At 40.2% G+C, this 13,649-nt stretch overlaps 1 protein-coding gene across 2 annotated transcripts in view; it reads left to right on the forward strand.

The window, feature by feature from the left end:
• Window positions 1-11,744, forward strand: part of yjefn3 (YjeF N-terminal domain containing 3) — a 36,435-nt gene extending 24,691 nt beyond the window's left edge. For both annotated transcript variants that reach the window (XM_086048369.1, XM_086048370.1), the window contains exons 3-6: window positions 4,084-4,194; window positions 7,988-8,101; window positions 9,084-9,234; window positions 11,171-11,744. In XM_086048369.1, coding sequence (XP_085904495.1) covers window positions 4,084-4,194; window positions 7,988-8,101; window positions 9,084-9,234; window positions 11,171-11,367 — 573 coding nt within the window. In that variant the 3' untranslated portion in view covers window positions 11,368-11,744. The remainder of the gene's footprint in view (window positions 1-4,083; window positions 4,195-7,987; window positions 8,102-9,083; window positions 9,235-11,170) is intronic.
• Window positions 11,745-13,649: the final 1,905 nt, after the last annotated feature.

Consider the following 13,649-nt stretch of genomic DNA (forward strand, 5'->3'; position numbering starts at 1 on the left):
TGTTACTGTGTCCAGAAATACCACACCAATAACACGCGCGCATACACCTTAGCTCGCCAGACAGATTATAGGTTCTCTGTAAATCAATCCCTCCACCGCCGCCCGCACTCAGCAGAACCAGACTGTGGGCTTCCGTATCAGTCTGAGGCCGTTCATCACCTGAGTGGAGACAGGAGACGTTTTGTTGCTCCGAAGCAGTAAATCTCCACTTTACACGAGCTCAGACGCTACACTTTCTCATAAAAACCTCTGGGCTGAGCTTGAGATGATCGTATTTGTTATTTTAGGGGCCTGATAGTGTTTTCTCCAGCCTTGATTGGGGGTGAAAGTGCATGCAAAGTATCCCCCCGACGGTCATACAACCTAGCTGACATTACGTCACTCTCGTCATCTTCTCATTGAGCCCTCGTTTACGTTGTGGTCGGACAATTGCTTTGACGAAACAATAAACCTTTTTTCGATTTGAACTGTGGATATGTGATTTAAAAAAAAAATTCTTTAAGCTCATCTGTTTGCCAGCTGGCCATGCTCACTTCTACCTGGAAGCGGCTTTGACATACTGTATGTTAAATAGGTGCCACACGACGGCTTTATTACTATAAAACACTTCTAAATGTATTATTTTAAGTATATAGACAACAGAGGAACGCGATGTGCGTTGAGTAAATGCTCAACCTTTGATTTGTTCATCTTTAGAATCAGGTTTGCACATAAGAAATTGAATTTCAGTGAACGCAGCTGATACTTTCCAGACCCACTCGCGATGGGTCAAATTGTGCGATACAAAGGACCAAATAATTTTGTTCACAGTTTTACCCTTCCTACATTCTTTAAACGCATCCAAACATATTTTGAAAGTATTCCTAGCACCTGTTCTCATTGTCTCACTGTCAATTAATGAGACTATCGCATAACATCACTTTGAGGAAACCAAAACAAAATGAGGCTAAAGCAAGCATGCTTGCTTCAAGCTGTCTATTTGTCACCCTTAGTTGTAGTTTACTTTGCAACTGACAAATTAAACAAAAGAGAATTAAACATTGTATATTTAAGCACTAACATTTTCAACCAAAATCAATGACAAACATAAGTGCACTAGCTTAATGCTGTCATACAACGTGACACACCATAGACAGGCTAACAGAAATGAGCATAAATGTTACAGTAATTATAAACCATCGAGCGTCTACAACTTCAACCCACATGGAAATGAATTCTGACTATCAACGAGTGTCAAACTCAAGGCTCGGGGGCCAGATCCGGCCCACTACATCATTTTATGTGGCCCGCAAAAGCAAATCATGTGTCGACTTCATGTGGTTAACATGACCACAATTTGACAGCTACGATATAGCAATGGTGTGAATGATGATATAAGGATTCACTGTAGTTCAATCTGTTAAGAAATGGTGATTCTATAAAGTGGCATTAAAAAGGTGAAATGGAAAACAATAAGAAAATACTTCTTAGCATTAGCATAACATCTGTAAAACGTCTACATCAGGGGTCACCAACTCCGGTACTGTCCTGCAGGTTTTCCATCTCTCCCTGCTGTAACACACCTGTTAAAATGATCAGGATCGTTGTCAGGCTTCTCAAGAGCTTGCTGATGAGCTGATCATTTGAATCAGGTGTGTTGCAGCAGGGAGAGATTGAAAACCTGCAGGACAGGTGCCCTCGAGTACCGGAGTTGGTGACCCCTGATCTACATGTTCTCCCAACTGATCCTGAGCGTTTAATAGCATCTCAAGGCTCGATGCTAGAATTAGTTTTGTTTGTTGGTGCGCACTTTGCACCTAGTTTATTTTGTAATTACGATACGACACGTTCCATCAAATGTGAGATAAGTGCTATGCTCCCTTTATAGCGCCTCACTTCCAACAATATTGGGCTTCATAATAGCTTCTCCAGCAGCATGAAATGTTTCCACAGCCATTATCAAGCATCCTCCTGCTCGCTTGCTCGGATGAAAGGTTGACTTGAATAAGTGCGTGTAATAAAAGGAGACCGTAAAGGGAAGAAACAGACGTACAAAAAGGAGCAAAATGAGCAGCCAAACAAACATAGTTTGATCATCCAACCACGCAACATTGGATGCTGATATTTTATTTTGTGGGGCTGTGAACTGTGCGGCTTCACCAGCTGAACACACAATACACGATACTTGTTTTTGCCAGTTTACTCAGAAGTACTGGGCTGTTGACACATCCACGTTAGCTTAGCATAAAAAAAAAAACTGCTTGCCATTATGAACCGTGGTTTTCATCCCTGTTTAGCTATCAAGCCCCCTTTTTTTTGAATGTATCGACTGGTGGAAATCCTCGCTATATCGTGGAAATCTGAGTGATTCTTACGTGTTTTTAGAGTACACTTACTGTAATGCACGGGTCACCAAGTCAGGTCCTCAAGGGCACCTATCCTGCATGTTTTCCATCCCTCCCCACTGCAACACACCTGATTGAAATGATCAGCTCATCAGCATGCTTTTCAGAAGCCTGATAACGATACAGGTCATTTGATCATTCAGCTCACCTGTTTTCTGAAGCTGAGCTCTGATTGGTCATTACCTGGGCCCTGAGCAGTTGTGACGTCGTTTTTAGTCAACAGAAGTGACAAAATGGCCGCCTCCGGAGACGCCTAATATGAGGTATATTAACTCTTATTCCACAAACGCAATATTTGTCAGAACGCCTTGTTTCAACTAGTGGGCTTGCATAGAACATATTCTTGAAAAAAAATACGTTTGGGTTCACTTCCGCTTTAAAGATACATATCTAACACATAGTCAGTACAACAGGCGCAGTATTTTCTATGATGGATGGGGATCCAACTACAAATTGTTCACTTCAATCAAACCGTTTTAGGAACCATTCCCATTCCCAAAATGAACAAACCTTTCAAAATAAAATACCCAAATTCAGAGATATGCAGTATTACATTTTTCCTTTCATTTAGAAAATCTAATTGTGAGTGCACACTGCCCAAAGACAGCTGGGATAGGCTCCAGCATGCCCCGCGACCCTTGTGAGGAGAAGCGGTACAGATAATGGATGGATGGATACTTATATACGTCCAACTCTCAACTCTGCATGCGTTCATCCGCTAGCTGCTCACTTCAAAACTTAGATCCTGGCATAGGATCTAGAATGTTAGTTAACTGATAGATGAACATTCCTATTGGCAAATAAATAAATATCTTCAAGTCTCCTGCTCCTGCGGCCTGACCGTGTAACATCATCTGCCCCCGTGGCTCGTGAGGGCCGCAGGGGCCTCGTCTGTATTTCCATTGAGACCGTGCCATGATGGAGGCAGCGGCTGCCGTCTCTTCTGCTTGGATTCAACGATCGTGTAAATGGGATCCAGAGGGAGGTGACCTATTTACCAAATGACCTTATTATTATTAATAGGTGGAGAAGTGATTTTTTTTTTTTTGTAGTCTGTTTAGTGGTCAAAGCCAAAATGCGAAGCCAGAATTTTTTCAGGCTCTGTGAATTAATGCACGGAAGGTTTCGATTTCTTTAAATTGTCGTTGAAAGGACTAAACAGGATTTTACGTCAACTGAACTACAGCTTTAGGTCTCGCTACAATTTCCGATGGATCATTTGCAGACTCTCAGCAATTATTGCGCTCTGTGCTGGTATATAAGAAAAGAAAAAAAACATTTCAAACTAAATGCAGTGGAATTTTAAATTGTATCACTATCTTGGAGACAATGAATTAAAAAGCTGTGAGCTTTTTCAGAGCGAGAGATAGTTTGTTGGGGTCATCACACTGTCACCTGCCACATTTTATGACTTGTATTTAATTGTTGGCTGTGGTTATTTTGGCCCACGGTATCTACACAGAGATTTCGATACATTCATAAGCATCCCATTGTAAGGGCACAGGTATTTTTTCCTAGAGACGTCAAGCCTGGCATGCTGATGGGATTCCATGGGTGCAGATCACATAACATACGGCGCACAAGAATGCTTTAAGCCGGATGGCTACAAACACTAGCATTCGTCTTTCTATTTTTCTCCTCTACAAGCCTTTTGTTCTTGTTTCTAAGCATCAGCTTTCTATTTGTGCTCTTCCTCCAGGCCTACCCTCTCAACTCTTTAGCGAAGAAGCAGCCAACAGTGCTGGTGATCTGTGGGCCGGAGCAGAACGGCTCCATCGGCCTGGTGTGTGCGCGACACCTGCGCATGTTTGTAAGTACAAAACACGCACACCCCAAAAGTCAAATGAATCAGATGTAGTTGTAGAATTCAAGAAGGAAAAATAATGTTATTGGTCAGTTTTCAGACGCCCAGCATATCACACAACCGGGGAAAAAGTTGACCAAGAATATTTTGCGCTTTGATTTATGTATTTTATACTAAATACAGAGTCACGAGTCAATTGTGGAACTGCGAGGAAATTAATTTGCCTCCTAATCCAGTGTTGATTTTGGAGTCAGTTTCCTCAGTTTGTGTTTGACTGCTCCTGTCGACTCGCCGTGATCTTGTGATCCAGCATAGTCCTCTGTGCAAAGTTACCACGGAAACAGCATGGTGACTTGGGGACTCATGTTGGTGCAGCGCAAACTCTGCTAAGCAAACAAGAGGAAAAAGAATTGGAATGTTAATCAACATTGCTACGCCTGGATTATTGCAGTTGTGAATATAAAGAAAAAACATTCTGCAGGCTATATTTTCAAATGGAAGATTAACAACATAATGTACAGCAGGTAAACTGCTCTTCAGCATCCATAACTGCTTTATATATAATATGTTAAAAGCGGAAGTCAACCCAAACATATTTTTTTTCAAGAATATGTTTCCAGCAGGCCCACTATTTGAAACACAGCATTCTGATTAATTTTGCGTTTGTGGAATATAAATTAAGCAGCAAAATGCACTCGTTTTAGTCATATCTGGGGCCAGCCATTTTGTCACTTCTGTTGACTGAAATGACATCACTACTGCTCACAACGACCAATCACGGCTGACCTGTTTTCTGAATCTGAGCCGTGATTGGTCGTTGTGAGCAGCAAGACAAAATGGCCGCCCCCAGAGATGGCTAAAAACGAGTGGATTAACTATTCCACAAACGCAATATTTATCAGAATGCCCTGTTTCAACTAGTGGGCTTGCATAGAACATGTTCTTGAAAAAAAAATGTTTGTGTTGACTTCCACTTTATTCACAAATTAATATGCCGTCCAAGACTGCACAATGTATTTTAATTGTGCAGTGTTGACACAAGCCGTGTTTACATTCAATTTTTCACTTTCAAATAAGACAACGTGACATTGGCAGCTACCAGCCTGGCATATTGTAAGTATTACATTTTTTCCCTAATTTTGAAACTTTTCAAAACCCTTGAAATGTTCCGCGCTCATTGCTGCGTAAATGTATCGCACGAGAGTATACTGCAGTTTTCCTGGTACGTAGCCTAACTAGCCTGCCTAAGTAGTTAGCTAGCCATGTAAAAACACCACATGATCACTCGCTTTCTCAAAATCTAGAACAAACTGTTCTCAACCATAAAAACAAAAATCCACGCTTGACTTGCATCAGGATTAACAGGCTGCCTCAGAATATCATTTGCGCTCCTGTAAACGTCTCTGAGCAGTTATCCCATTACGCTCTCGGCAAGAGTCCTCAGACAGTCGTGACATCACGCCGTTGTTACTCTCATTAATGCTGTCTGCATGTGAACATGATGTCATGAGCGTCACGTCTGCCCAGCGGGCCTCGCACTCACTGATATTTCAAGACAAATGATTGTTTTTGGAGGCCAGTTGTAGGGCATCAAAGGCAAAACTGAAAACAGATATGGATCTTGGATTTTTACAGTTGAATGGGTCTGCATGCTTTACCATCTGTCTGTCTTGCAACCACAATTTATTGGCGGTTAAAACTGTATCAGATAGGCTTTGCAAACTACCGTATATTACACCTTGGTGCGGCACAAGTGAGTACTTAAATTCATCACATACAGTATGTTGTCATCTTTTCTGTCTTTTCTTTAAAACACATTTTCAGGGTTAGTATTTATACCCCTCTGGGAGCACACTTTAGTTTTCTCCAAGTGGGGAAACTCGATCGCTTTGGCCCTAGAACGCTCCCCTGGTGCCAGAGTGCGTGTTGTTTGTGGTTGCGTTGTGATCTGTGTCAGCTGGAAGACACACAGGCACACACGTGAGCGGGGCGCACCAAAAAAACTAAACGAAAAAAAATGCATCTCAGCACATGCACTGCCTTTTGGTGGCTGAGCTGACTTTTAAGGATATTTGTAAAATTATCTCAAGCCATATAAAATAATCACCACTCAGCTTTCATTTTTCACCTTTTTTCCTCTTTACTTACTTCTACTTTCCGCTTAATCAAAACTGAGCCGTGTTATTATTATTTTTGAGACACCAGTACAATAGAACCTCCAAAGTTGAACACCCTTGCATCGTATTGGGGACACAGGGTTCAGCCACTACATCGCTGTTCACCTATTCTATTTTATTTGATTTTTTGGGGAACATCCACTTGTCCCTTGTTGAAATTTTTCAGTCTATAATGATAATTTTTCATGGGTTTTTACAGCTTTTTACATTTATAGTATACAGTACAGTATTAAAAACATCACATGACAAAAGTCAGTATGTATAAATTGTGTCAATTGCTTGTTGTAACGCTCCCAAAAATTATATTTTCAACATTGCGCTTATATATATTGAACCATTCAAAATATGTACTGGCCCGATTTGATTTTTTTCATGTTATTGTTTTAGTGGACTTAAATTCCAGGAGTGACTTTTTAATCATAGAAATAGCAAATGCATGAAATTTAGCCACATGGCATTTATGCTAATACCTTAGCATGGTGACACTAAGCACATTACAGTGATTCATACAAATTTGTATTTTGAAAATTATCCAGTGCAATAAGAAATTGTTTGCTTGCTACTTTTTTGTATACAAAAAAAAAATATATATATTTTTTTTAATTGACTGAGCTGAGATTTGAACCCACCAATCATAGTAGTACTGTATCATCAAATAGATGATGAATTGTGCAATATTACCCATTTTTAGAGGGGTAATGGCACAGGTGGAATGTGAATATCTGATGTGATGGTGGAATATCTGTGGAATGGCCCTTAAGCAGAATTTTTATTTTCTTGGTCTGTGCTTGGCTGCTAGTAACATCACACATTCTTGGACTGAAAACTTTAAATTAAGTTTCAAGCCCTACAATAATGGTGAGCATTTATGATTACTGTCTTGCAATATTGTCTTTTTATAACTGTGACAAAAACACCAAGTGTTGTCTTTTTTGTGTTATTCTTGCAGGAAGAGGAGAGGTTGAATAAAACAACAAACACATATGGAAATCAGTATTCATGGTCATCTGACTAACGCAGCAGCTGCTGTCACATATTATACTAAACCTGAGCCGCCCCCTAACTACAAACAGACAATTGTTTACAGTTACTTGGAACATGAAGTACAAAAATATCCTTGGGCAATGAGCCACACGCTGCTTCGCCAAATCTATATACATTATTAACTGATGACATGTACAATTCCATTACAACTATAGTTTGATATCACCAGCTGCTGCACACTGAGCTGATTGAAACTACACTCCCAACTTTTTTTTTTTTTTTACAGCATGAACACACTCATCTTAGGGACGGGCAACGTGCATGTTTAAAGATGTGTGTAAAGGTGAAAGAGCACAGGTGTTTCCTGCCGAACATCCCAGAGTTTTGGTTTTGCGGGTGTCTGGATTTCTACTTTTGCGTCTATAAGGCCGACATTCATTCAGGAAGCAGACAGCAGAAAACCGCAACTGTGATCATTGCTCAATGTACGTGTCTGGACCTACCGTGCCGATGTACAGTGTGCCATTTGTCAAAAAAATAAAAATAATAATAATAGTAATAATCACAGGCTGTTGGTTTCATGGTTCCATAACTTTCCGCCTTCTATTTTCGTCTTTTTGTCCTCCTCGTATACTCAGGAATATGAGCCCACCATCTACCACCCGAAGCGATCTCCTCACAGTCTGCATCAGGATTTCACGGTTCAGTGCGAGAAGATGGACATCCCTTTCCTCTCCTATCTCCCCACAGAGGTCAGAGCCATTTTCTCGACGTTTATTTTACTGCTCTGCATCAATTCATAAATACTCATCCATCCTATGCTGCTTATATCATTCAAGGTTGACTCATTTAGGATGAAAAGACTACACAGTCTGATTGACTTCAATTGCAGAGATACTGTATAACAACGACCAATCACGGCTCAGCTTCAGAAAGCAGGTCAGCCGTGATTGGTTGTTACCTGAGCCCTCAGCAGTTGTGATGTCATTTTCAGTCGAGACAAGTGACAAAATGGCCACCCCCAGAGATAGCTAAAAATGGGTGGATTAACTCTTATTCCACAAACGCAATATTTATCAGAGAATGCCTTGTTTCAACTAGTGGGCTTGCATAGAACATATTCTTGAAAAAAAAAAATGTTTGCTTGACTTCCTCTTTAAAACAGCAGTAATTAACAATTTATGTTATTTTTGTTTTGCGCCAAGGCACTGTTTGTTAAATTTTTGTGGAAGCCTTTTTGTTTATTCCTTGTAGGTTACAGGCCTTTTTTAATCTTTCAAAGTCAAAAAAGGCGCGAGGCTGCACACTTTTTTTGGCTGTGCAGATTCTCCCATCGATTTAAGTGTGTCACTCGCGCACCCACATGAAATGTACACACTCTGGGTGGAGCACGTTTAAATCAGGGCGTCCCCTGGCAAATCTTTCCCTGCACGTATTCTACCAGAGATTTAAGCAGCTTTCCTCCTGCGCGCTCAGGAGGACGTACTAAGGACTTAGCGCCTCTTGAAGGTTCATTTACTCCGATTTTTGGGATTCACGGCAAGTCTCAGTCTCTATGCCTCACAAATAGCCATACAAACCGCCATTGCACGTAACAATCTGTTCTCAATTGCCTTACCGGGATGAATAAAGGTAGCATCTTAGTGAAAGTATTTCCATTCCAGCCTCCTGTTGGACCTGATTCCTAAAAAGAATTAAGTCATTCACCCTTAGGGAGATGTGTTTTTTTCACAGGTCCAGCTCATAAATGACGCCTACAACCTAGTGATTGACGCCATGCTGGGCCCCGAGGACGACGCCGTCGACATTAAGGAGCCCTACGCTGGGATTCTGGTCACCCTCAAGCAGGTCAAGATCCCCATAGCGAGTGTGGATGTGCCCTCGGGTGAGTTTCAACCTCCCGGCAGGTCCTTGGGGTTCAGTTGTTCCGAGCATAGAGGCCCATGTGGAGGATCAATCTGCTACAGGCAGCACAGTGTGAGCTCATCATACTAAAATACTTGCTGCATTGGCAGCACAAAACCATTTGCAACCTGAATGGGACTAAACAGGATGTAGACCTCAGCCAAAGTTGAACTACTAAAAGTAGGGAAAAAAATTAGCGAGTAGGTTTGGGATGTGTGAGGAATTGATTTTAATGATTAATTCTAGTTTATTGTTCATTCATTTTATCTCGTTTTTTATTCAACCGTGTGTCTTGGCTGACATGCACTGCTTACACTAACAACATGGCTGTGAACAATGAGGACCTAGTTTACATAAGCAGAGTCAGTGCTACAAATTAAGCGACTTTGCCAACCCCTTTGTTTTTCCTAAAAAAAAATTTAAAAAGTGACTACTGAAGTTAATTATCACTAAGAAACAGACATGATGGAAACTTTTGACCTGAGGTATGTGCATACAAGCTGCAAATGTTTTGCAGAGTAATTGATTGAACGCTATTTTCAGTAATGTCAACATCCTTCCCCAGGTGCTTGAAGGAGGCAGACAGAAATGCAGAGAGAATGACCTGAATACAGGAAGAACGCTCTGTGTGTTTCCATAGTACATCAGAAATTAGCCTTAAGACTTGGATGAGATTGGAACGGGGATCTACCCTTTACATTCTGTGATGGCATCCCAAAAAAAAAGCAATTTGTTCTTCCTTCCTTTCACCCCTCAACAAACTTTGAAGGAAATCAATTACTCTATGTCATTATTGCATAATCCTAGTGACCAACAAACCAGACAATACACAGCAAGCGTCAGCAACCTCTCACCTTCACAATTTCATATTTGGCAAATGCGGTATTTGCTTTCTGGCTTGAACAGCTTCAGGAATTATGCAATTATACGATATGAATGTAAAATTATTCAGCCATGTTGATTGTTTGAACACATTTGCCAATGTCGCAATCACATTTTGGTTGTAAAATGAGTTGAATGATTGTTGCAGCTAACACATATTGGCATTAGCGTATGCTAATCGTTAGCCTAGTAGCATAACTGCCCAAGTCATTTTGAACTAATTGTCACAATACCAATAAAGAAATAGCAAGGAGCTTTTCTTTAAGTACAGTTTATGTAGATTCTCAGTCATCCAGGTGGAATCGAGGCAAATGGACCTCCCTTTTTTGTTGAATTTGCTGTTTTTCCGTGTTTTCCCCAAAAACGTTCAAGAAGTGCTTTCACCTCATACTGGGTAGGCCTTCTTTAAGGAAGGGTCCAGAAATGAGTGGCGATCCAAGACGCCCCTCAGGCAAAGAGGCCCCATGCAACACAGTAATGACAAAAAATAAAAAAAACCCTTTAACCATGATGTATTTACACTACTTTTCTCGTAATTATTTGGTGGCCAGATCTATGCTAGCTGCCTGTCAGAGCTGAGGGTATCCAATATCTCTAAGAATGAATAGAAGTTAAAACGGTCAATATGCGGTAGTGATGGTGCATAGATAGTCTTAATGTAAGTTTTCCAATTTCCTGGGGGGCCCTATTTTTTTCCTTGGTCTAGCCCAGTGATTCTCAAACTTTTTTTTTTTAATACCGAGTACCATCTCAAAAAATACGTTGTTCAATGAGAGAATTGATGATTAAAGGCAAATGTGTTGTACCGCACCTAAAAGTGAAACAACAGAACTGTGGTTCAAAATGAACTGAAAAGTAAAAAATGTACTGTACATTAAAACAAATTACATTTCATTTGCATTTAATTTTGTGGTTCACACTTTGAGAATCACTTGTCGAACCTCTGCCGATGGCGTTCCGCTGGGAAAAGTGGGTAAACTGGACTCCGCATTTAGTCCTCATCTGTTTATCTCTCCTCCTCTCTTGTTTCTCAGGTTGGGATGTCGAAGAGGCAGGTCAGGACGGGATAAACCCAGAAGTGCTCATCTCTCTGACGGCACCAAAGAAGTGCGCCATGAGTTTCTCGGGAAAGCATTTCTTGGCTGGACGCTTCCTGCCTTACGATATCCAGAAAAAATATGACCTCAACCTCCCAGATTACCCGGGCACAGACTCTCTCATTGAACTGTAGCGCACGGGAAGCATTTTGACAGCGTCTCTTGTTTAGCATCTTACAGATGAGAAACAATAATGTCTCAGTCGTGTCTTTCGGGCCTTAGTCGCATTTGCTGTTCAGTGACAGTAGGAGGATTTAGAACCTGTGACCTGGTGTCTTTTTAGGGAGAAGCTTGAAGTGTTCGTGTCAGTCTCCAAATAAGAACTGTAGCATTATACATGTTGGATTTATTTAACAAAAAAGATATATTTCACTGAACATTTTTCGTTGATACTGAAGCGTGCCACTGTTTTATGTTTGTTTGCATTCAAGCAATATCGTTGTTTTTCTTCTTTTGCTTTTACAAAAACAGTTCTTGTTGTCTAAATAATAAAATATGAATTTAAACATTGTTCAAGTTTTGGTCATTGACTTTTCAATAATCCATGTTATTTTCTCTGCAGCAGGATTTACCTTACACGTCTACATGATTCCCGTTTGGAATTTCCTTCATGGCAGTGCAAACAGAACAAAATGCATCGACCTGGACACGTTCTATGTTGTCTATGTTCGATGGCCAGATTGGATACACCCATTTCCCACACTCATTGGGAAATATACTGATGGATGGCCTGTAAACTAGTGACAGGTATTTGACTACATTTCATGATTGATTATGGAAAAATGACTCTTATTTTTTTCGGGTGGTACAAATACATCAAGACTTGAATGATCATAAATCAAATGAATGATGAATGAATGCTGTTGCTCTAATGTGTTGTGATTAGCACACACACACACATTTACCCAAACAAAATGAGAATAGGGTAATAAAAGTCGCAATTAAATCCAGCCGTGAGGTCAGGCTATGCTTGCTTTAGTTTATTGATCCACAACTGGGCTTGATTTGGTAATAAACAGGTGAGATCCGCCTACAACCAGCCATAGACAAAGGAAGGTCTGTCATTATGGAACTTCTGTTTTCAATAATTATGACCGAGGGAAGCTCCCTAATGAATGAGGTCATTGGTGTTTATTGTACAAACAGGAGTCTAATTTGAATGCTAATGCACTAAAACTAAGTGTGTGTTCCTATGTGTAGAAGTCAGTATAATGGAATGTCAATCGTCTTTTTCTCCCCGTCAGCTGACATGCGTTTTAGAAAAATGTCTAAAAGCCTTTCATGGCTGTCAGGGAACAAGGCCTTTCACCACTCTGACATTTGTGATTTTTTTTTTTTTAAAGTTCACTTAAATGAACAAATGTTGGCTGTCAGCTGCCTGAAGGAATTGAAGGGTCAGGAGTGTTCAAGAAATGTGCAAAGCGAAGTAGGGTTGGGCATAATGATCCCTACTCATTGTCAATTCTACATGTATTTGTGTTGGTGAACAACATAAAATTAAAATACATTATTCTCACCAGAGACGCTGATTATTAAATGTATTAATGTGTGCAGATCGCTACTGATATGTTTGGTCAAACTTGGCTTCCTCTGACCAACCAATCAGATGAAAAAAACTGACACTGATGCCCGATGAGGCAAATTTGAAATCTCATTGCTTAAAGAAATAATCCCATAACATTTCTAAAATAGTGAAGGAAAAAAAATGTAAAAAATATGTAAAAATTGTAAAAGTTTTCTGACAACAAATCTCAATGGGCACAGTGGATTAACTCATTCACTGCCATTGACGAATTTACTTGTCTTTTTTCACAGCCCAACCATTCAATTCCAGGAATTTGTTTTTTTTCAAGTTTTTTCAAACATAAGGGTAAAAGAGGGTCAGAAAATGTCTGGCAGTGCATGAGTTAAGGACAAATAATGCGTTCTTGTGCCACATGTAACTCTACGATGACCATGCCTTTTGTCAGCAAGGACGAATTAGCATAATAGGCCTTTGCCGGAACATTGAGACTGTAATTGGTCAGTGTAAACATGACCTCACGTTGCATAAACAACGTACACATGTAAATAAATCATCCTCTATCCACATAGCTCGAGGGTACGGGGATGAGCGTGTTTATTTACAAAACTGTGGTTCTGGATAGTAAAAGATTTCATCATAGCTTCGGTCTGCTTACACAGATGGACTTTGGTATGTTGGAGTCATCACGCTCAATGCGAACAACAGTTTTGTGTTTCAATAACGTAAGTAAGTGGAGAAACAATGTGAATATTACATTACGCAAAAATAACTTTGAAGAACATTGTCTGAACAAATTGTTGATGGTGCTTTTGACCTTCCTTCAACAATTTGAACAATTAGAACGGTACCTGTCTGCTTTAGCTTAATTCACATTTTTCTCTCTTAGAAGAT

The sequence above is a fragment of the Filicampus tigris genome, chromosome 12, assembly GCF_054856515.1.
Source record: "Filicampus tigris isolate MCC_2025a chromosome 12, RoL_Ftig_1.0, whole genome shotgun sequence".
Lineage (NCBI taxonomy): Eukaryota > Metazoa > Chordata > Actinopteri > Syngnathiformes > Syngnathidae > Filicampus > Filicampus tigris.